Source organism: Artibeus jamaicensis, unplaced genomic scaffold, assembly GCF_021234435.1.
Source record: "Artibeus jamaicensis isolate MK-2021 breed Jamaican fruit bat unplaced genomic scaffold, CSHL_Jam_final contig_484, whole genome shotgun sequence".
In the NCBI taxonomy this organism is placed as follows: Eukaryota; Metazoa; Chordata; class Mammalia; order Chiroptera; family Phyllostomidae; genus Artibeus; species Artibeus jamaicensis.
Genome location: NW_026521859.1, coordinates 12,284,286 through 12,307,953, shown reverse-complemented (window position 1 = coordinate 12,307,953; position 23,668 = coordinate 12,284,286). Strand labels below are relative to the sequence as shown.

Sequence of the window (23,668 nt, the reverse complement as noted above, 5' to 3'; positions counted from 1 at the left end):
TTTGGGCCTCAGAGCTACACTTGGCCGCACACATGCATTTGTGTGTCTCTAAACCGACCTCCACCCCCCCAGCCCCTCCTAGCCTTGGCTCCTGCTGTTTGCTCTGCAGAATGCTCTCTGCCCTTCCCGTTCAGCTCACATACTGGTTGCAATCAGAGGGCGTCTCTCTTCTCTGCTCCTCCTGCCCTTGATCTTTGACAGCGAAGGCTTGGGAAGGGTGAAGCAGCACACGGTTAGCCGTTCACCCACTGGTTTGGGGTCCTTGGGCCCGGGAGAGGTGTCGTCCTCTTTGCCCTACTCCTGCCCCGGTGCCTAGTGTCCCTATGGTGACAACCTAGGTGCTGAACTGAATCCAAAAGCAGGGGCTGCGCACGATGGCCATAAAGGTCAGTGAAGGTAACGGGGTGACGATGAAGCTTAAGGTGAGCTAAAGCACTGACGAGTGACCCTCCTTGGGTCGAGAGCCCTGGATCATAGGCAACTCCTGCCCCCAAAAAGGTTTCCTTTTTCTTACAGAGGCTACAAAATGCAGCTAGAGGCAGTGCGGAGGTGACCTACAGCCCTCTAAAAGCCAGGGCTGGGCGGGCCTGGTGTTTCCCCAAGCCTGCAGAGAGATACCTCAGGGGCAGGTTCACAGTCAGGAGGGGCCGTCCTGGCCTGCGCTGCCCCAGCCCTGGCTTCCAGGTCGAGCGCATGGGCAGCCCGGCCCGGTAAGTGAGCCGGCGTCTCGCACAGGCTGGTACTCGGTTCGCAGTGCCTCCGGTTGGCTTTCCCGGGCCTCCCCTGTGCGGGGCCCAGAGTGTGGGCGCCCAGATAGCAGCCTCTCTCTTTGCCTACCTATGACCCTGGGAAAAGGAGTGCGGGGGTCCTGGAGGGAACGGAGGAAGGGGGAAGGTGGAAGGGGCCACCCCTAGCCCTCAGTTGTGGGGGGCACTTCTGACTCCACAGCATCGCAGCGGGAGGAGGGGCCCCCGCAAGCCCCAGGAAGCCTTCACGCCCGCGGCACCACCCTAACTTCCAGCCAAGGGGGGAAATAAACACCTGGGAAGAGGGACTAGGATCCGACCAGCTCTCCGCCTTCCCGCAGGGAGGGTCCCCTCCGCGCGCCCCTGTCCCCCACGGCCCTTTCCCAGAGACGCCCCGCGGCGCCGCCTCCCCCTCGCGGCAGCTGCTCGGTGGCCGGTTCGCAGGTTCGGGCGCGTCCCTCTCCCTCCGCCCCGCGCCCCGCCGAGAGCCCGGAGCCCGGGAGCGCGGGGCGCCGCCGGCTGCCTCCCAGCGGCGGGGGCCGCCACCGCCGTCCCCCCAGGCGCACTTACCGAAGTCCCTGCTGCCCTCCTCCCGGGCCTCCTGGGTGAAAATCCAGGGGGGATTGGTCGCGTAGAGGGAGGTGGCGTTGGGGTTGGCGTGCTTCTTGCCGAAGATCTTGCTGAAGGTGCCCTGCACCGTCTGGTTCTTTTTCATGCTGCCGCAGGCCGCGCGGGCGCCGGAGGAGGACCGGCGCTGCCCCGCACTGACCCCCGCACTGACCCCCGCACCGTCTCCCAGCGGCACTCTACCGGGCCATGCCCCCTGCGGTCCTCCCCGCCCGCGCGACGGGCGACAGGTGGTGCGGGCCCCGCCGCTCGCCTGGAAATGCGAGCTACCTGGGCAGGTAAGAGGCTGCGGCTGGGAGGGGCCCCGCCCCGCGGCCGCCCAACTCCCCCGGCAGCATTCCTGCCCGCCTCCGTCTACAACAGGCCATTGTTGGCACGGCCCGGTGGGCTGGGGACCTCGCCCGGCCCGCGCCCCGCCGGGAAGGGGGGCCGCCCCTCCCCGGTCCCCTCCGGGTCCTCCCCCCCCACCCCTGCTCCCTGGGGAAGGGAGGCAGTGGGCGAGCCCCTGGCTTCCAAGGAGGGTCGTGACCAGGGCGGCGTGGGCACTTTGGAAAGGGCTCTGTGCCCGGCGCCGGGGAGACGGCTGGCTAGAGCAAGCCGAAGGGCTGTATGAGCCCCCGAAAATGGATATAACGAAATGCCCCCAAGGGAAGTAGGCAGGCCCCCGGGGAGGGGCGGAGGGGCGGTGGGTGGCAATAAACCGGCGTCCCAATCTGATGACAAAGGTGGGAAATATCTTCGCTGACAGAGCTCCACAGAGAATGCAGGATGACTAAGTCATGACATTTTCTGTGTATGTCAATTTATTATTATTTTTCTGTAAAGTTAAGTGAATATAATTTTTTAAAACCCAAGATGGGTCCATCCCACTTAGGGGTGGGTTCACTTTTCAGGGAAATGAGCTGCGGGCCTTCCAGGTGCACAGGGCGCCACCCTGGCGGGGGGGGGGGGGGCTGTCCGCTGCGGAGGGTCCGATGAGCACCCCCCGGGCGCTGTGAAAGATGCTGAGGGGGGAGAGTCAGGCCACAGATTTTGGTGCTTTCTGGGCAGCCGAGGGGCGAGGCTGGGGGCCGGTGAGCAGTCTCAGATCCTTGGTGCACCCGGTGGGGCAGCAAGGCTGCGGTTCCCCTTCTCTTTCTCCCGGGCGGTTGTGCCAAAGGCATTTCCTCCTCAGCTTTTCATTTTGGAAAAACGGAAAGACCGGTAAAATGCCCGCCTGTATTTCTTTCTCCTGGGCTTACCTACTGTTAACACGCCGCCACATCCGCACCCCTCACCACACACACTTTCATTTTGCCGAAGGTTAAAAGTTGTGGATACCGGGGCGCATCTCCCCACCCCGACCAGCATTTCAGTTCCCACCGCCTAATAATAAGGACATCTTCCCAAGTGACCAGAACACAGTCCCACACTGGGTCACACTGACTCACTATCACCACCTCCCAAAATGTTGTCTTCATTTTTTAATCCACAGTGTAATCAAGCCTCACGCATCCCATTGCTTGTCATGCCCCTTTAATCTCTTAATTTAGCACAGCCCATGTCTCATGGCAGTGACCTTTTTGAAAAGTCCCCTTGACCTGCTCCAGTGCTCATGGGCAGAATGAGTCGGACCTTCGGGACGGTGGCTGCGAGGTGCTCCCGAAAGGTTTTTGGTTGGAGACGCCTGTGGCCAGCCCTGTCCCGCCCCCCCCCACCACAGTGGCGCTCCTGGACCCCACTCCCATTTACTCAGGGAGCATCTGTGGAGGCCCTCCCACTGCGCAGTGCTGTGCCCCGGGCCTGGGTACTCGGGGGTATCAGAGAATTAGAGAAGTCTTCTGGCATGGAGGCTGTCAGGCCCCATCAGGGAGATGAGGTTTCACATGGTCCAAGGTGGCAGGCCACAAGGACTACATATAGAGTAGTGGTGGGATCACCAATACGGTGGGAATTCCGAGGAGGGGAGGTCAGTGTGGGCTGGAGAAATCCAGGAAGGCTTCTTGGAGGAATTGAGACGTGAGCTGGCCCATGATGGGTGATAAGGATGTTAATAGAGAAGGGAAGCCGCTCATTCTAGGGCATGCACACATACCCATGCCATCCATCCCTCCAGGCTCCTATCTCCGCATCATGGTTCCTCCTGCTGCCTACCCAGGAAGGGCACAAGAGAACCCCAGCTCCCCCTTCACGCCCTGGACATCCTCACAGCCCACCCAAGTGCTCTAGACACAGGCACAAGATGAGGCTTCTTTCTCTGAGACCTCTGAGGTAAGAGGTCCCCCCCACCTTGGGTAGCTCCTGGGTTGTGACACCCAGAATCAGCCCCACTGGCTCCATTCCTATGCCACTTCCACTGCATAACTAACATTCCTGAGAACTGCTGTGTGCCCAGCTCTGGGCTGCAAAGCATCTGGAGACATCAAAGTCACGGTTCCTTGTTCAAGTTGCTTTAGTCTGTTTGGCGAGATTAAGAGCGGGGAGGTAAATGAAGAGGAGGAGACTAACAGTGGGTTGGAGGTTCAGGGGAGCAGCAACCAGCCTGCGCTGCAGGACCTGGGGAGGGCGCAGGGCAGGTGTGCAGGCCTCTCTGTAGGGGCTCAGGGCAGTGGGGCTGGGAAGCAGGGAGGGGGAGGGAGGTCCCAGCAAGGCTGGTGGGGGTGGGCGGAGGCCTAAAGAGGTCAGGCGGAAAGCTCATAAACAGCTCAAATTGTCCGCCTGGAAGTGACTGATTAGGTAAATTATGGCATATCCGCACATTGGAATAACAATGCAACTCTAAAAATGAATGTGTCAGCCGACCGTGTCCAGTTATCTTCAAGATAAACTGATGCACTGTTGACAAAACGGTGTGTAGATGCTGCCATTAGGGGCAGGGTGAGGATGAGCTTATTTGTTTTTATTGGCTCAGAGACACTTTGGAACGATCCATAAGAAATGAATAAGTGTTTTCTGGGGAGTGGAAGTTGGCGGGGAGACTGGGTAAATGGGGGGATAGACCTGGCAGGGAGAATTTTCACTGAGTGCTTTTTTTATGCTTTCAAATTTCCAACTTTATAAATATAACTTATTTAAAAATTAAAGCTCCCTGGCCAGGTGGCTCAGTCGGTCGGAGCATGGCCCCGTCCACTGAAAAGGTTGTGGGTTTGATGCCCAGTTGGGGCACCTGTGGGAGGCACTGATGTCTCTCTCTCTCTGTCTCTCTCTCGCTCTCACTCCACCCCCTGCCCCCTTCCTCTCTCTCTAAAATCAATAAACAGATCCTTGTGTGAGGATTTTTAAAAATTAAAGAAAAATAACTAGAAATAAGAGTTTAGTCTAGACATGTGGTCCATAAACCAGCAGCATTTGCGTCACTGGGGATCTTACTAGAAATGGAGACACTCTGGCCCCATCCCAGACGTTGGGCAACCTCTTTGGGCCTCAGTTTGTTCATCTGTAAAGCAGCCTATTCATTTAAGGTCATTACGAGTTTCAGTGAGCTGATGTGTTGAGGTAGCCAGCAGAGGATCTTTGTTTTAACAAGATCCCCACGAGATTCCGGAGATAAGGTCTGAGAAGCTCTGGCTGCCGGGAGCAGGCAAGGGCAACCGGTAACAGCTATGCTTGGAGGGTGTGCATCTGAGATCTGGGTGAGGGATGGGTGGGAAGGAGCAAGCGTAGGCCGAGGGGCTAAGGGAAGCAGCTTAATTCATTAGTTAATTGGGCGATCAGGTGGTCAATTGATACAAGCAGGAGGGGATGGTGACCGACTTGTGTGCTGGTGGCAGAAACAGAGAGAGCGGAGCTGTTAGTTTGTGGGGCATTTTGTAGAAGAAAGGAAGGTAAACAGCCTGCACGCAGGAGGAGGAGCAGAACGAGCGCCTCCGAGCCAGCTCCCTGCGGCACGGCACCGCACGGCCCCTCCTAGGGTGCCACAAAGACTAAACGGGACAGTGGGCAGGACGTGCCCAGGACAGGGGCACTCCTTGAGGGCTTTTTCATTTCTCCACACCTGCTGCCCCCTTCACAGGCGGTACACGGCTTGTACGAGGCGTTTTGGGACGGGAGGAAAGGGGAAGGAACGGCGCCGGATGAGCACCTGGAAGGGCCTGGGCCTGCAGTCCGGTGCCAGGGCCCTGCCTGCCCTTGCACACCCGTGTCACCCCAGTTTCACTCCCGTGTTGGTGGGGACTCAGGGGGAGTCTCTGGACGGCCTGGGTTCAGAGGTGAGCAGAGCCCCCCACACACCCCCTGTTAGCCTGGCAGCTTCCGAGGCCAAGTTCCCTGGGGCAGGGCCGGGGCCTACTCCTTTGTCCAGCTCAGCACCCTGTGCAACGTGTTGCTTGGCCCTCACTCCATCTAATAACAACACCTGACACCTGCCCCCCAGGAAAGAAACAGCCAAATAGTAGGCTCCCCTCAAAACAGTCCAAAGCCCAATCCTGTAATTAAACCTCTGCTCCTCAATTACTTAGTAACCTCCAACAGCCTATGTTACTGGCCAGTGCTGGAATGTGGGGTGGGATTAGGGCCGGGGAGTGGCAGTCTCCCCAGAAACTCAGGCCTCTGTCAAGTTTGTGGTCTTTTCTCCAACAAAGCCAAGTGCTCCTGGCTGGGAGAGCGCACTCTGAGTCAGAGAAGTCCTGAGAGTCACCTTCATCATCCTTCATCATCACCCCAGGTCTCTGCAGCTAGCTCTCTGCCGGCAAAAGTCATCCCACTCCCAAGTGATCTGAGCTGCAGGTCATCTTGTCCAGCTTCTTGTTCCAGGCCACAAACACCTGACGCCACACCAGCTCCTGAGTCTGCTCCCGTGGCCTGAAGGAGGGTGGGCTCCAAGCCCCCTCGGCATTCCTCTGAGCTGAGGGAACCTGGCTAGTGTGGACTCCTACATCTTGACAGGGGGCTTGGGGAAGTCATTACCTGCTACCTGAAGAGTGTGGGCATCCAAAGTCCAGCCCTGGCAGGGAGGGGTGTTCAGAGGTGCTGGAGAGAGACTGGTTTCCCTGGTAACCTTGGATTCTGTCAATGGGACCATGATGTGGTAAGAGAGGTCCTTGCAGGGGAATAGGTTTCAATTCTGACAAGGGCACTTAGCAAGGGTGTGACCTCAGCTGAGTTACCACCTCTCTGAGCCTCAGTTTGTTCATCTGCAAAACAGGGGCTGTGAGTGGAAGGCAGTGATAAAACTCAGCGAGATAGTGGGTTAAGGTACCCAGCAGTCTGACTCACAGTTGGAACTCAGCACCTGCGAATTCCGGTCCCCCTTGGCTCCCCTGACTTTGGCCACAGAGGTACTATACAGAGAATGTGAAGACAGAACAGAGGCCTTGAGAGGCTGCAGAAGAGCGAAGACAATTCAACAAAGAGCCTCAAGAAGGATAATTCAACTGGGGCTGGGAGACAGGCTGGGACAGGTGCCCACAAGGTCACCTTGACGGCCAGGCAAACGTGTCCCATTATAAGACACATTCTGCAATCTAAAATGAGGCATGTGTGTTTTTTAAAAAGGAATGTTGTGTACAAACACCAACATTCTGTGCAGATTGCAAATATGAACACTGAAAGCGCATCTGGGAATGGGCAGGCGTAGCAGGAGACGGACGGAGGGAAAGGTTCGGTTGGAACACCAGGTCACCGTGTGGGGGTTTTACTTTTTAGCGATCTGCCCTGTTGGGAGAGCACTTGTTTTAACTTAAACTCTACACATAGCAAAGAACGTAGGTGAACGTGGAAGACATTTTCTCGTTTGTAAAGAGCACTGGAAGAGGGACCCAGAGATGCGGGTTTTTGTGCCACTTCCGCCACTCACCGCCTGGGAGACCACGGAGCCTTCCTGAGCCTCGGGCTCTCCACCTGCCGAGCAGGGTGGTGGGACCCAGCACCGGGCCTGCTCCCACATCCGGCTAAAAATCGAGGTGGCCTGCAGAGCAAATGCCTGGCACTTCCTGCGTGAAGAGGCTGCTTCTGGTTCCGAGGAAAGAGGCGAGAAATGGCATGATGCGGTAGCATTTCCCGGGCACAGCCATCTCCTGTGTCCAGGCCCCGCACTGGGCCGTGGGAGCTTTCACACTCAGGAGCGGTCCTCGCCATACGGGGATCGGCAGCGCCCCACACACTTCCCACGGGTGTTGGAGACCAGCGCTCGGACGGGACCTGGAGCCCCGGGAGCATTTCTGTGCAACTCGCCCTGAGTCCACTTATTTCTCTCTCTGTCCCTGAGTCCTGGGAAGAAAAGCAGCCACGTCTGCCACTCACCGAGCATCTTTCTGTGTCTGGCATGGGGCCGAGTGGCTGCATGCAGGAACCACTGCTGTCAAATTGGCCCCTCCAGGCAGGGGCAGTGCACCCTTTTTGCGGGTGGAGAAAAGAAGACCCGAAGTGGTGTTTACTCAAGCTCTATAGCCAATCAGTTCTGCTCTGGGGAATATGCCTCCACCCAGGTTCATAGTGGGACGTGGATGTAATGTCCGTGTGGACGTGCTGTGCTGTTTGGGGGGATGAGGAATTGGAGGCACCTGGGGTCCAGCCCCGGAAGAGCGGAGGCATGCCGGGCGGTGAGTGCACTCTGTGGACTACACAGTGGTTGGAAGCAAGGATCCAGAGGCTTGTACAGCAACACGGATGCATCTTACCGCAGGAGGGAGCAGTCAGGATGGGCCCTAAAACACACAGTGCCACTTATGCAAGTAAACAGAACCATAAACGAGACCTGCATACAAAACAACAATATGTGTATTTTGCAAGAACTTACAGGAACAAGAAGATACTCATTAAGCTTGTGAGACTGGTTGCCTCTAGCTGGGGTGGGTGCGGAACGTGGTCGGAGACTGCAGATAAGGGGAAGAAATTAATACAACGAGAGAGGAGGCGCTCGTGTACCCATGAATCGAGATGTATGAATAACTCAGCCTCCTGTACTTGAGGTTCAACAAAGGAAAAATAAGTAAGGACCAGAGAGGTTAAGTAATTTGTCCAAATCACACAGCAGGTTAAGTGGGGTAGAGGGAATGTTCAAGCAACCAGGCCTGCTTAAGCAAGGCAGTAACAGGACAGTTAAAACCACCTGCCTGCACCCCAGCAACAGAAAGGGCAGGAGAGGTGGAGGCTGTTGTGTGTGGCCAGGTGTCCAGTGGGTGGTCAGTGGATTGTCCTGTGAGCCAAGCCAGCCCTGAGTCTCTCTAGCTCTCCTCATCCTTCCCAAACACCCACTGGGCACTGTGGGTACAGGTCACAGTTCTGACCTTCCAGGAACTTTGATGATAAATAAAATTGGGTCATGCCAGGACTGTGGTGTGGAAGTCAGAGAAAGTGGGCTTCCAGGAGGTAGGACTGGATCAATGCCTTTTAAAGTTTGCAAATAATAACGCCATAACTCTTAGCACCTCCCTTTCAGCAAGCCCTGCTCTGAACTCCCGCAGCCTTCACAGCAAGCGTTCTGGGTGTCAGCTTCTTTATTTTTTTTTTTTAAAGTTTTTTTTAATTTATCTTTAGATGGGAAGGGAAGGAGAGAGGGAGAGAAACATCAATGTATGGTTGCCTTTTGTGCCTCCCCTGCTGGGAACTGGCCTGCAGGGAACCAGCCTGCAACCCCTGTATGTGCCCTGACTGGGATTCGAACCGCGATTGTCTGGTTCGCAGACCCGCGCTCAATCCACTGAGCTATACCAGCCAGGGCCTGTCAGCTTCTTTATTAGCCTCATTTTGCAGATTAGGACTTGAGGCGCCGAGAGGTTAATGATTGGTAAAGGTCACCCAGAAGAGGAGAGCTGGGATTTGAATCCAGACAGAGTGGGTCCAGAGGCCTTGATCTCGGCCTTCTGTGATTTACAAATGAAATGAGGCAGATAAGGCTTGACGAGGCCTTCAGGCCTTTCTGAAGGAGGTCTCCCGAGCCTCTTGTTGTGGTTCCCACAGCAAGGGTGACACAGCCAGGGATGGGGATCCTTCTGGCAGGGCCCAGTCCCCTGGTCAGCCGGGGGTGGGTCCTGCCTGAAGTCCTCAAGAAGTGATTCAATTCCTCCTCCATCAAATGTCCACAATGGAGGGACCCAGCTTCCTCAGTGCACAGGAAACTGCGGCCCAGAGAAGAGATGGGACTTATCTCCGGTCGCCCGGGACTCTCACCCAGCCCAGCAGGCCAGCCCCTCTTGGGCTGAGATGGAGTGTAACGTGTGTGAAGTCATGGCGCCCTGTTCCCCCAAACGCCCCTGCCCCAGCCTCCCGGGCTCCTTCCTGACGGCTCCGCCAGGCCCTGGGCTGGCACCCAAGCCACTTGCCCCAACACCAGAGATGCTGGCCACCGCTCCCAGAATGCCTGCTCCCACCTCCCCTCCCTCTTCCGGGCAAGATACTATTGCCAGAGCCTTGGACATCCCATATCAGAGGATACGGCAGGGCAAGCCCTGCTCGCTGCTCCTCCTCCTCCCTCCTCCCTGCCAGCCTCCCCTCCTGGTACCTCCAGGCACCTCCCGGCCCCTCCTGGCCTCCTCAGAAATTAGGGGTCATTACCATCAGGGTGTGAGATCGGAGCACAGTGCACAAGTCATCAACACCTCAACTTCCAACCTGTCTGTGGGCTCCAAAGTCCACTCCATAACCAATAGTCAGTGCTGACACAGCGTCGGGAAGGAAACCAGTGCTGGGCCCAGCCGAGCCGGTGTGGCGGAGGAAAGGAAGTCACCAGCCTGCTCCGTTCCCACCCCCGACCCCAGGCCTTCTCCCAGCCCCCACTCCTCACTCAATCCCAAGAAGCAGGCAGCCCAGGTCTCTTTACACGTGGGATTCCCAACACATTCCTGGGAGGCGCCTAGCAAATCTGGTGTTGGGAGGTGGTACCATAGGGAGGAGGAGGGGTCTGGTTTTCCAAAATGGGGACAGGCTAGCCTGCCTATTCAGCAATCCCCCATCAACTCAATTACCCACCTGCACACGATAATCGCTAATATTTCTTGTGCGCTTACTCTGTGCCAGGTACTGTCCTAAGTGCTTGTCCAACTCTATTACATAGGGACCTGCAGTGCACTCATTTCACACATGAACAAACAGGAGTACCGAGAGGTCAGTTACTTACACGACTAGTAAAATACTAGATCCAGGATTCAAGCTCACAGAGTCTGCAGTCCCATCTTCTGTCCACTTACTGACCATCTATCTGTCCACCTCCTCACCCACGGCCAACCCGCCCAGCCACCTGTCCGCCCGTCTATCCACCCATCCCTGCATCTCCTAACCCCCTATTTGAAGAGGTCCAGGAGAGGGGACAGCATATGCGAAGGCTCAGACGCCAGAGAGCGGGGCACGTTGAAGAGATTAGCTGCTTCATGGAGAAAAGATAGCAAGAGATGAGGCTAAAAAGGTGAGCAGGGCTCAAATCAAGAGGGACCACCTGTTTGCCATCCGGCCATCTGCCCACACTGTGCCCATGCATTCTCCCACTCGAGTTCCTCCACCCGCCCACCCATCGTCTCTGTAATTGGAGGGCAGACAGAGAGAGAGGAGGAGAACGGGGAGGTGGCCGGGTACGTTGCCTCCCTGCCCGTGGTCTCAGGACCTGCTGGGAGCCTGGGGGGAATCGGGACTTCTGGAGGTACCCAGGTAACTGGGATGACTTTCTCCTCTCTTTACTTACTTACCCCACTACCCACAGTTCACGGGTCCTGGGAAGCTGTGGGAAGAGGAAATTGCAAGTGGGTCAGTGTGAAGGTTAAAAGTAAAACCCTTCCAGACCTTGGAACTTCAGCTCCCAGCCCTACCCCCATGTCTCTTAGGAAGACAGAAGGAATTGTGTTGTCAGAAAGACATCACGATGTCACTGCCCACACAAATTCTCCCACCTGGGCACTCCTGGAGCCTCCTCGCAAGAGACCCTGGGAGCCCTGGAGCCGCTGACCACCAGCAGTCCCACCTCACCCCCGAGAAAGGCCCTGTTCGAGGATGAGCCAGGTGGGATGACATCCCAGGGCTAGGTCGGGGCGGCCCAAGGCCACACGAAGTTTGGTGGGCAGGAAGGAGTAGGAAGGCCCCGACCTGGCCCACCTGTGTAGCTAGGAGCTGGGGGCTGCGTACAAAAGGCTTGGGGGCCGGTATCGCTGCCCAACTCTTGTTCCCCGGCTGTAGGGCCTGGTGGGAGGCAGGAAGTGGGCCGCCATTCAGCTCCTCTGGTTCCGCTGCCCCTTTACTCCCCCCAAATACTTTCTGGACTCTTAGTTTGCACTACCCTTTCTCATAGCTAAAGTTTATTTTATTTTTAAAAAAGATTTTATTTATTTATTTTTAGAGAGAGGGGAAGGGAGGGAGAAACAGAGGGAGAGAAACATCAGTGTGTGGTTGCCTCTCATGCTCCCCCCACCGAGAACCTGGCCTGCAACTCCCAGGCGTGTGCCCTGACTGGGAATCAAACCAGGGACCCTTTGGTTCGCAGGCCGGTGCTTAGTCCACTGAACCACACCAGCCGGGGCTCATGGCTGAAGTTTAGAGTACGTGAGAGGTCTGGGTACTTTACATGAAGTATCTCATTAAATCTTCATAAAATACAATCCATAGTTATTCCCACTTCCCAGATGGGAAAACCCAGGTCCAGAGTATTATAAATATCAAAATATCAGCTACCCAGAGGGTGGTGGGGCTGGAATTTGAACCCCAGGCCCCCACACCACACAGCTTCCTGAGGCAGCGAGGCCCCATCGGCCGCTCCCCATCGAAGCCCTTCCGAGACCCTCTACCGCCAGCCTAGGCAAGCACGCTCTCGTGAATGTTCAGGAGAGGGTGCTCAAAACCAGACTGATGATAATTACCATGTCCATTGTGCTTGCACTGTTCCCACTTGCATCGCGCCCCACAGCAAGCCGATGATGTAGATAATAGCCTTATTATCCCCATTTTGCAGATGAAGCAACTGAAGCTCAAAGAGGTTCAGCCACTTGGCCAAGGTTGCCTGACCTGTAAGGGCAGAGTCAGGCCCTGAGCTCAGACCTTCACCCGCCAAGGCCCGGCCCATTCCACAGAACCAGGGGCCCCTGGCGCTTAACCAGAGGCCTCACCCAGTGCAGTCTGCATTTCAACAGGGAGGAGGCCTTCTCCCAGAGTGAGGCGCTGATGATGGAATGTCAGGCACAGGCCAGGCTGGTGACGTGCCAGGGGGCCTGGAGTATTTGAGAGGACCAAGTGTCTTCCCCACAAGTCCTGTAGTACGTGACGTATGAGGTCTTCTGACCCTACCTGGAAAGCGCCAGTCTTGAGTCACCCTCTTCCTCATTCTAAGCCCTGGTATAAAGGGCAAACGCATGTGTCTTCTGAAAGGCCTTGCTGGGCTCTGCCTACCGGGGCACGGGGTGGGGGCAGGGGGGAGTCCCACTTGGATTCCTTCTTTTGGCTCTAGCTCAAACCCTAACTGAAAACAGGAAGGGGCTTTGGGGATCCTCTGCTTGCCCTTTAAATTTCATTGTTCCCTGTGGAATGGGAGGCTCAAGCCCAGGAAGCAGGAAACAGGGAGGGGGGAGGGGGTCTCCCTCAAAGCTGTAACCCAGGGTTGGCTTCCTCAGTCTCCGCACTGTCGCCTTGTTCACTGGTCTCCGTGTGGGGCTGTCTGTGCACCGTGGTGCGTTTAGCAGCATCCCAGGCTGCCGCCCATAGGTGCCAGCAGCACCCCCCAGCTCTGACAGCCAACCGTGTCTCCAGGATTGCCAAGTGGCCCCTGAAGGAAAAATCCGTGCCAGTTGTGAACCACTTTTCTAAAGTCGCACACACACCCGCACACGCCCGCACACACCCACACTCACACACGAGCACTTGACAGGGACTTGACTGGGGAGGAGATGGTTAAATGAAACCAGATGTCAGCCCAGAAAGTATGCAGTCCAGCCTCACCCTCCTTCCAAAGCTGCCTGTGCTGGGCCCTGGGAGGGGATGGGGTGTCCTCCGCCCTCTGCGGCTGGCTAGTCACCGGGGGCCTCCTTGTTCAGCCTCTGGAGGGGGCAGGGCCAGCCTGAGGTTCCTGGGGCTTCCCTCTCCTCCTCCTCATTTTTCTCGCCCGGTGTCTTCTCTTCCTCCTTCTTTCTTCTTTCTGTTTGTCTTCTTCTTACTCATTGTGGAGACTGTCTCAGTTTCTGTGAGGGCCGAGTTCCTGAATGTGCGTGGGGCCCCGGGTCCCCCCGCCAGGGTCCTGAGTGTTTGCAGCAGCAGGAGCAGCTGGGACCCAGCTGACTGGCAGGCCCAGGGCAGTGAGCCCAAGCCCAAGCCCAGGCTGGAGCTGGGGCAGGGAGGGAGGAGAGTGTTCACTTCCTGGTTCCTATGCTAACTGGTCATGAATCTAGGGATTTCTGCAAGGTTCTCAGGTACCACCTCACGACCTGTGGGACTCAGCAGCCCTGGGCCCCAGTGTCTGCATTGAACACAGGGCAGGATATCTCAAATGGCTCTTAGGAGCTTTTGCAGAACTGAGGGGGTAGTGCCTGGCCCTCGATAGATGCTCAACTTTGTTAGTAAAGAGCGTTGCCCTTCCTTCTGTGGGGTCTCTGGTAAGACCCCCAACCGTTCTGAAAGCAGCTGCCTCTGTTACTCCTGATACCAGCCTCCCAAGCCCCAGGCGCAGGGTTCAAGGGCCAAGACTGAAGGGTGGGCTGGGGATCAGGAGCAGGCGAGGGCTGGGGCTCCTACAGCTTCCCCGGTCTCCATAGCCACAGGCTGAGCTCTTCTGCAATGTCTGGAGGGCAAGAACCCCACACCCTCAAAGTCAGCTTAACAAGGAGAAACCGAAGCCACTTTTGTGGCCCGGCTGCCGGCCTTGACACTGGGGATAAAATCCTGGTGGACTCTGTAGCAGTGACTCTCACTGCCCTCAGAGGCCATTAACAAGGACGAGGGACATTTTTCATCTGGCACTGCTGGGAGGTGGGTAGAACGAGTGAAGACCAGGGATGCTGCTAACCATCCTGCAAGGCTCGGGACAGCCCCCACCACAAAGAATCACCCGGCCCAGCGCTGGTGGTGTGGCTCAGTTGGTTGGAGCGTTGTCCCATAACCCAAGGGCTGTGGGTTTGATTCCCCCGTCTGGGTGCGAATAGGAAGCAACCAATCGATGTTTTTCTCTTTCATTGATGTTCTCTTTCTCCCTTCCCTCTAAAAGTAATGGGAAAAAAATGTCCTCAGGTAAGGATAAAAAAATAAAAGGATAAAAAGTAAAAAAAATTATCCAGCCCCAATGTCAGCGGTGCTGAGGGTGCAAAGCCTTGCTCTACAGGCTTCCTGCGTGCGCCTGTTCCTATGTGTGATGTCCGTGCTGCTCGCACTCCCAGAGCCCGGCACCCAAGAGGGATAGTTTTGAATGAATGAATGGAGCAGCTGTTGTCATAGCCTCATCTCCTCGAAAAGATGGTAATTCATAGTATAAACCTTGCTCTTCTCAGTGCATCGTCCTGTCTCTGCAGGGCCCGAGAACCAAAATCCAGCATTCAGAACCCCAGTGTTCTAGCCAAATTGGCAATCCAGCTGCCTGGCCCGCCGGCGAGCCTGGGGGTTGTGGGTCGTGAAGGGCGGCCTCAGCAGCTCACCTGCCACCCAGCACACCTGGCAGCAGGCCAGCGAGTGGATGGGACGAGGGCAGAAATGACTTGGCGTGCCCTGCCCCCACAGCGCAGTGGGCAGGGGGTGCATCATGGGGTGTAGGGTGTGGGCCTTGGGGTCAGCCAGGCCTGGGTTCCAGTGCCAGCCGGCTTTTTACCAGCCACGGGACCCTGAACACGTAACTAACCTCCCTCCTTCATTTTCTCCACTATAAATGGGATTGCTAATAGCACCTTCCTGCAAGGGTTAATTGGGGGTTAGAAGAGATAATCCACTTACTTTGGTGCTGCACTTGGAACCTTTGGTGTCCACAACCGTCACCATAGCCCATTTCCGGTGCTTGCCCCTCTGCTTGTAACCCCGAACCCCAGGGCCGAGCCTGGAAGGGTCTGGAAGGCTGCTGAGCACCGTCCCTGCCCCTCTCCAACTTGGCCGTGTGCCAGCACTGGGCTAAGCTCCAGGGACCCAGCGGTGCCCAGGACGTGGTCCTGACCACCCGGAGTGGTTTGCAGGCTTGTGGGGACACTGGCAGGAGCCCGGGGGGCCCCAATTTGGGAACAGAGGAACGCAAGCCCAGCACCCAGGGCCAGATGGAAGGAAGCATCACTGCGCCCTTGCAGGACTCTGACAGTGAGCACCTCCTTAAAAATGATGCGTTTGCCTTACCCTCGTCTCAGCCCGGCAAAGGTCACCTCCCAGGAGGAGTGAGTGCCTGAAGCACAGAGGAGGGCGAGTGGGGAGAGGGGCCCCAGCACCAGAGGCTTGGAAGGATAAGAATTCGGAAAGCAAAGCTGAGGCGTGTACAATGTACTGAGTAGGAATATATAGGAGTAAAGTCTGCCTTGAGGAAAGCCCTGGGCATGTTTGAATTGTGTGAACAGTTTGGAAGGGAAGCACGAAGGCGCGTACATTGTGAGGGAGCGCCAGGGGTTTCTTTTGTAAAATGGCGGGGTCTTGGCATGCAGTAATTCTGCGACTAGTGTTCCCTCCCAGTCCCCTGGGGGCCGCGTCCCATCCCCACAGACAGGAAATGGGCCCCCTGACGGCTGTGGCCTGGGAAGCAGGCTGGGAGACGCCTGACTCGTAAGTGCGCTGGCGTGGCTCCGAAGGCCCCCAGAGAGGTGGCCCCCAGCGGCTGGGGGAGAGTGGGGGCTTCAAAAGTCAGAGGACAGTCAAAGAAGGTGACAACAGAGTAAGGAAGCATGTCAGGACGACGTGACAAATGTGGCGATGGGGTCTCCCGGCGGGCCCGCCTCCACATCTGACTACCGGACCAGGCTGCGGTGGCCACAGAGAGAGGCATTGTCGCAGCAGGCGCTTAACAATGAGAGGCATTCTAAAATAGAACGAGCGGCTGGTTAAGCGGGGAGCACCCCTCATCAGAGCTCAGTTCGCCGGAACCGATGTTCACTGTGTGCTCATAAATACCTCAGTCTTGAGTGAACGTAGGAATGGGGTTTTGGAGGCTGTTATGTCAAGGATAAGGGTGAGAGGGAAAGACGGCACCTCCCTGGTGACAGGGAGGGCGGGCGTGTAGGCTGGGGAGGCTGCCTGAGCAGAGGCCTGGGAGGACAAGTGGCCAGGGGTGACAGGAGGTGACCCAGCAGATGGTAAGGCCGGGAGGGAGCGCGTGGGGAGCCCCATCCTGAACGTCTTGCCTTCCAGGCTGGGGGCCGTGGGCTCCCCGCTCTAGGTAGCAGAGACCGACCGAGAGAGACTTTGAGGAGGACGGCCCCACGATGTGGCTGTTAATGAAGAAAGATGAGAGTGGGAGTGTGAAGCATGGGCTGGAAAGAGAGGCAATTAGGAGGCAGGAAGATGGGTAGAAAGCTGGGGTGACCCTGCAGAAGAGAAGAGGGGTGCTTGGCTGGAGCGGCAGCAGAGGGCAGGGAGTAGGGGCCAGAGGAGATGTGGGGGGCTCTGACAGAGGCCGGGACGTGGGAGGAACGGCAGGGGTGTTTGAGGACAACCTCGGGCTCCCAGCTCTGACTGCGCCGAGGCCTCTCAGAAGCAGGTGGAGTTGGCACTGCCGGGCCGGTCGGCGAGCCTCGAAGCTTCTGCCCGGAGGCGTCTGGCTCCACAGCCAGCAGAGCTGTGCTTCTGAGTGGCTCTGCGGGTTCTGATCAGCGGCCCTTGCCCACCCCTGCTCCTGGCCACAGCTGGTGAAGTACCAGTGTCCACTGCCCCAGCTCTCCCCTTCTTTCTTCCTCCCAGGATGCACAGAAACCCTCAGCACCCAGCTATGGGCCAAAGACACCATCAGGCCAAAAGATGAAGGCTCCCCTGTCTCGGTCATGGAAGCAGGACCGTGAGCAGACTCTGGCGGCAACTTATGTGCCGGTGGTGGTGGGCCAGAATTCGGACAAGCTCAGGTTCAAATTCTACAGCTCCCAGTACTCCAACTCCCTGAGCCCCTTCTATACCTTGCAGAAGCCCTTCTGTGGCTACCCGTACCACCGGGACACCGACCACAGCCGCAAGCGCTTCGACGTGCCTCCTGCTAACGTGGCTTTGTGGCGTTCCTAGTCCTGTGCCCACCAGAAGCCCCCGCCTGCTCCCCTGACCCCCAGGGTCCCTGGGCCTCAGGCAGTGGACCTCGCCTGGGCTAGGGCAGCTGGGACATGCCCACTCTCAACGCTGGCTAAGGGAGTTCTCTCTCCTCAACAGCAATTAAAGTTTGTTCTTCCTTTCCCTGGCATCTGAACAGGTGACTGTGAATGGGTAAACTGAAGCCATAGGGGTGTTTTACAGCAAGATCACGTTCAGAAGGGTCTGAAAACTTGGAAGGACTTGACTCTGAGTCCCCTCACCCCAAGAGAAACCCCTACTCCCCTTCAGAGCCTCTGCTGGTCATACCGTCCCCATGGTCCAGGCTGGGCAGACCCGCCAGAGACCAGAAAGGGATACATCAGCTGACCACACCCCCGGCTCTGTATGAGGCCCTCTCGACCAACGCTGGAGCGGCCCCTGGAGCCTGGGGAAGTGATGTAGGGCGTGAGCCCCACTGCAAGGGGCTTCCTCTCCAGGCCGGGTTTTATATAAAACAGCCGCATGTGACTTGCTGTTTACTGAAGGGGGATGGGATGGATTTCCCATCTCAAGTGTTTCCTCTGGTCCGGAAGAACTGCCTCCGAGGTTACTTAGGCTCATGGGCCGTGGTTCTTCGAAAAAGGGGGTGAAGGCAGAGAGTACTTGACCCATAGTATCGGCCTGAGTGAGTCCCTGGTCACTGCCAATCAAGGAACCGTGGGATCTGGACCAGCTCTGACCGGCCCCTGAGCACCAACGGTGGGCCGCTCCTCCCATTCCACAGTCTGCGGCTTCACGTTGGTAGCTTGAAATTGGCTGTGGGAGTGATTACACCATGGAAGTCAGCAAACACCTACAAACCGTTTCCTTCTCCAGAGAGTCAGTGAAGTACCCACCAGCACTGAGAGGGTCTAACTGCTTTCATTTCTTGGGGTCGAGGCCCATCCCAGGTCTGCCGTGGAGTGTGCTTCCACGGCACGTGAGGTTGGGGCTGACGCAGACAGCAGGGCAGGGGGTCTGGGGGCTCCGCAGGGAGTTTCTGCAGTGGCCAGGCCTCCCTGGAGCCTTGTCCGAGAAGACGCTGGTGAGGAAGACCGTGGCCCACCTGAGGGTTGCCTGACCAGCCTGGAATCCGGGGGGTGGGTTGTTATGGGCTCTCTCTCAAGTTAGAGGTTTTCCTCAGATGTCTGGGGATTCGGGCTGGAACAGGCCAGCTGGCATCTGTACCTGGGCGCTCCTGTCTGGAGGTGGGTATTTGAGGAGCTAGCACAGGAAGGAGCTGGAGTGAAGGGTGTCTCACTCATCCCTTAACACCCCAAATTTCAGAGCAACCCTCCTGCCTTCCTGAGTTGTGCCCAGAGGCCAGGGTTTCCCGGGTTCTAATCTCCAGAATAACCTCTGGCTGGGGTCAGAGGGCACAGACACCCCAAGGTGCCTGTCCTGCTGCCTGGCAGAGGGCATCTGGGGAGGCGATTGCTTCCACCACAGACTTTCCACCAGTCCTTTCAGGGCGCCCTCTGCCCCTGAAACCGGACGGCAACCACGTTTGGGGCCCGTGCTGCCTGTCGTCACGTCACCCTCAGCCAAAAAGCAGAGACGAACTGGGTTATGATTGCTCCCTCATTAACAGTAGAGGCCAGCAGTCTGAGAAGGTGGAGGGTAAAAACCCTCACATCCACCTTCCCTCGAGCTTTGGGAAGCAAGTTTACATAGGGGAAACGTGGGGATTCGGGAGCAGGGATTCCTGGGGGGGCACAGGCCTGCTGTTCCTCTTGGCAGTAAGGGGAGGAGGGGCTGGAAGTGGAGGGGAGTCGAGCAGCCTCTTCCCCAGCTGGCACCCTTTGCCCCGGCGACGTCTGTCCGTTTGCATTAGCGTTCCTCTCTTCCCTTGGACACCTGCGGTTTATGGCCGGGGAAGCTAAATATTTTTGGGTTAGGGAAGAGAGGTATGAACTATTGTCTCTCAAGTGTCCTTGGTTTGGGGAGATAAGGCCTTGCAATTCACCAGCTGGCTGTATGTTGCTCAAACTGTTTGGCCTTGTTTAATTGTCTTGCCTCAGTTTCCCCATTTCACTCGCTCAGGAATTTTCCTAGCTTCTTACGCTCCTGCCTCAACCCCCACCTCCTGAGCCTCCTGAGCCGGGAGCAGGCTTTGTGACTGTGCCAACCTCCGCATCTTCCTGCTCCTTGAAAGCATTTAAGTCTCAACTTTCCACACTTGGATCAGTTACCGCTCGTCCATCTGCCTCCTGTTCTCTATAATTTTATTACAGCCTCTAATTTGCTATGTTCCTTCTCTTCGCTTCTGCGGATGTGTGGTTTTAAAAATGCATTCATTGCCGTTGTCGTGGGATTTGGAAAAGGAACAGAGACAAATACAAGTTTTCCGTCTATATGTAGTCAAAAGCCTTCATTTTCCACCCAGTCAACCATCCACAGACACCTGCTGAATGCCAGGTGCCGGCTGGGTCCTCGGCTGCAGAGACGAACAAGAACCGTCTTGCTGCCCACCCCTGACAGCCCTGGGGCAGTGTGAGGAGAGGCCAGCGTCTCTCTACTCCCGGAACCGGCACCGCCTCCTGTCTGCTGAAGAAGAGTCTCCCCCTTGAGGTTCACCTTGGTAGAGCAGCCTCCATAGAAGGTTCAGGAACCTTTTATTTTTTTAAGTTTTTTTTTCAATTATGCTATTACAGTTTTCCCAATTTTCCCCCCTTTATCTCCCCTCCACCCTGACCCTCCAACCTTCCTACATCCCCCGCCCATAGTTCATGTCCATGGGTTGTACATATAGGTTCTTTGAATCCTTTTCCTATACCATTTTTGACCTCTCCCCATCTATTCAATGCCTACTAACCATGCTTCTTCTTCCCTGTACCTTCCCCCATTTCTCGTTCCCCCTCCCCACTGAACTCTTTCCGTGTGATCTCCATTTCTCTGATTCTCTTCCTGTCCTAGTTGTTTGCTTAGTTTTTGTTTTCATTTTTCTTTTAGGTTCATTTGTTGATAGTTACAAGTTTGTAGTCATTTTACTGTTCATAGTTTTGATCTTCTTTTTCTTAGGTAAGTCCCTTTAACATTTCATATAATAAGGGCTGGGCGATGATGAACTCCTTTAATTTGACCTTATCAGGAAGTACTTTATCTGCCCTTCCATTCTAAATGAAAGCTTTGCTGGATAGAGTAATTTTGGATGTAGGTCCTTGCCTTTCATGACTTCAAACACCTCTTTCCAGCCCCTTCTTGCCTGTAAGGTCTCTTTTGAGAAATCTGCTGACAGTCTGGTGGGAACGCCTTTGTAGATAACTGTCTCCTTATCTCTTGCTGCTTTTAGGATTTTCTCTTAGTCTTTGATCTCAGGTAACTTAATGATAATATGCCTTGGTGTGTTCTGTTTTGGGTCCAACTTTCTTTGGGACTCTCTGGGCTTCCTGGACTTCCTGGAAATCTATTTCCTTCGCCAGACTGGGGAAGGAACCAGCTTTTAAATAAGCTGGTTCAGGTCCCACGTGGGTCTGGGCGGGATGATCCCAGGAGGCAGAAGGACTAGTGCTCAGGGTTCTGCTGTGTTTCGGGGGCAGGGAGGCGGGGGGCCAGTGGGCAGCCTTGAAGGGGGATGCCCAGCCTGGGTTTGAGGCCCCTCCAGTCTCTTCCCAGCCTGGCTTCCCACCTCTGGCACCTGCCTCACCTGTCCCTTTATTGGCTGCTTGGTGTAGCATCCATGTCTTTGGGGAGAAACTGGAGAGTGGGACTGAGGGGAGCCACTGAGGAGGGAGAAGCAGAGCTCTAGGATTGAGAGGCTGTGGAATTCTATGCCCACCACGGTCTGTAGACGTGGAGCGGGGCCCTGAGCCCGGAGGTGGCCAGCTCTCTGCTGATGGAATCATGCATCAGGCGGGCCACACAGGAAGGCGCTGGAGTGACGGGCTATCGGGGTCTCCGGTCCCACCAGGCCTTCCTCAGAGATTTAAAGATGGGCTAAATGTGTGCTGATGAGGTGGAAAGACTCTTTGTACCACCACTTACATTTTTTTCTTTTCCTCTTTCTACTGAGTTTATTGGGGGTGACAAAAATATACGTTTCGGGTGCACAATTCCATAACACAGCATCTGTACACTGTGTTGTGTGTTCACCACCCCAAGTCAGTTCTCTGCCCATCACCATTTATAAAATGTTTTTCAGTCTCAGAATGTGATTTGTCTGGCCCTGGCCAGGTGGCTCAGTTGGTTGGAGTAGCAGCCCATGCACCGAGTGTTAATGGTTTAATCCCTGGTCCAGGTGCATGCAGAAGGCAACCGATGCATGTTTCTCTTATATTTCTCTCTCTCCCTCTCTCCCCCTCTTCCTCTCTAAAATCAATAAACAGATCCTCAGGTGAAGATTGAAAAAAGAAGACTGTTCTTTGTCGGCCCCACTGATGGTGCCTTGACTGCAGTAGACGGTCCGTGAGAGTTGCACCCTGTTGGAGCTTGAATCACGCACCTGCACACTCACTTCAGGTCTCATTCAGTTCCAGCTGGTTGGCCACTCTCAGAAAGGTCCTGGAGGGGAGGTTAATGAGGGGACTGTCTACAGAGAAGTGGGAGGTTTAGGGGACTGGCACTGTGCCCAGTGAGAGTGACAACTATTCTTCTTACTCCTAAGCCCAGGCCAGGGTAGGGGGTCGGGAAGGAGGCTTTGTTCCCGGAGCCTCCAGGGAGCTCTGGCAGGAGCTGTGGCCGAAGGTAGGAGAAAAGGCCAGTGTTTCCTTTCTCCGCCCCCCAGTGTCTTTCCAGCGTTGCTCAGTGGATGAGCCCAGCCTGAAGCCAGAGAGCAGGGGAGCGCGGTGACTGGTCCGTGGGGGTCAGTCTCCTGGGCTCAGAGCAGGCAGAGAAAGGTGGAGAATGACTGGGGAGGGGCAAACAGAATAACCTGCCCAGGACTGCGTGGAACCCACGGTGCCAGGTGCTGGAGATGCAGGAGGCGGGCGAGCGAGACCATGGTCTCTTCCCTCTGGGACCTGCTGGGTCCCTGAGGCCAGGCTGGCAGCAGCAGCTGCTTATAGTTCCGGAAAGAAAGGAATGTTGTGTCTGTTATGGTAAAGTAGGGATGTTGTCATAGACCCTAGGGTGACACCCCCCAACTGATCCCTACCTCCTGTCATCCCTGCCTTTTTACAATCCACTCCCTCTGAGTGTGAGCGAGACCTGTGACTAGCTTCTAACCCGCAGAACAGGCAAAGGTGGCGGGGTGTCTCTCCCTAGATTAGGTCACGTCATGTAAGACTCCATTGTAGCAGATTGGTGAGACAGTCTCCTCTCTGGCTCAATGAGATAGCCTTGTTAAAGGGGTCCATGTAACAAGTATTGTAGGAAGCTTCTAGAAACTTCAGGCAGCCTCTAGAAACTGAGAGTGGCCTTCAGACAACATCTAGCAGAAAAACCAGGGCCCTCAGTCAGAGCTGCAGGAAATGAATTCTTCCGATAACCCAAATGAGGTGGAAGTGGGCTCCCCCCCAGTCCAGCCTCCAGATGAAAACACAACCCAGTTGGCTCTGGAACGCAGTCTTGTGAGACCCTGGGCAGAGGGCCGGCTAAGCTGCGGCCTGGCCCACAGGAACTGAGATGATAAACGTGTAGCGTTTTAAGCTGCTGACTTTGTGGCAACTTGTTATGCAGCTTAGTAAACTAACGCACCACAGAAGCCAAGTGTGCTGGGGCAGGACAGGCGAGTGCTGCAGCTTCGGACGGCCTCACAGAGGAAGTGGTGTTTGAACCTGAACGTGAAGAGTGAGGAGGATGCAAACAGGACATGGGAAGGTGAGAGGATGCACTCCTTCGTTTCCAAACCCTGGGCCTGAGGACTCTGTAAAGACGCAGACGGGAACCTGGGCCCCACGCACATTTGCTGGAGGAGCCCTCCCCGCCCCCCCCCCCGGAAACAGTTCCCGGGGAGCTTGACCAATGCCGGCTGATCCCAGCCCCCCAAGGGGCCCTAAAATGACCCCTTTAGGTAAAGGAGAGCTAGCACAGACCTGTTTGATTTCTTTTTTCAAAAACAACTATTCTCTGATGAAGTGAGCAACATATGTTTGTGTGAACCATTTTAAAAACACAGAAGATTTTTAAAAAGTAATAATTTTAAAAAACCAACAATGATCCCATGACCTAGAAATGAGCACTGCTGGTGTTTTTTTGGTCACTTCTTTCTAGTCATAAATACCCAAGTGACAGGGGCAATGGTGTTAATGTCACCTCGTCTCAGT

At 55.9% G+C, this 23,668-nt stretch overlaps 2 protein-coding genes across 5 annotated transcripts in view; one reads left to right on the top strand and one right to left on the bottom strand.

Moving 5' to 3' along the window:
- Positions 1 to 1,478, bottom strand: part of CUNH6orf132 (chromosome unknown C6orf132 homolog) — a 31,495-nt gene extending 30,017 nt beyond the window's left edge. Inside the window, exon 1 of the mRNA XM_053668347.1 lies at positions 1,317 to 1,478. Within this exon, the coding sequence (XP_053524322.1) occupies positions 1,317 to 1,461 (145 nt within the window). The 5' untranslated portion in view covers positions 1,462 to 1,478. The remainder of the gene's footprint in view (positions 1 to 1,316) is intronic.
- GUCA1ANB (GUCA1A neighbor) lies at positions 134 to 19,593 on the top strand. 4 transcript variants are annotated; one of them, XM_053668346.1, is made up of 4 exons: positions 134 to 386; positions 1,472 to 1,651; positions 3,469 to 3,623; positions 17,112 to 17,192. In XM_053668346.1, exons 1-4 carry the CDS (start codon positions 375 to 377, stop codon positions 17,170 to 17,172), a joined length of 408 nt encoding a protein of 135 aa, XP_053524321.1. In that variant the 5' UTR covers positions 134 to 374; the 3' UTR covers positions 17,173 to 17,192. The 4 variants fall into 4 exon arrangements, with proteins under 4 accessions (XP_053524321.1, XP_053524320.1, XP_037010785.2 ...); XM_053668345.1 differs by lacking the exon at positions 17,112 to 17,192 and adding an exon at positions 11,105 to 12,576; XM_037154896.2 differs by lacking the exon at positions 134 to 386 and adding an exon at positions 11,105 to 11,279 and having other exon boundaries at positions 1,562 to 1,651; positions 17,112 to 19,593.
- The last annotated feature ends 4,075 nt before the right edge of the window (positions 19,594 to 23,668 follow it).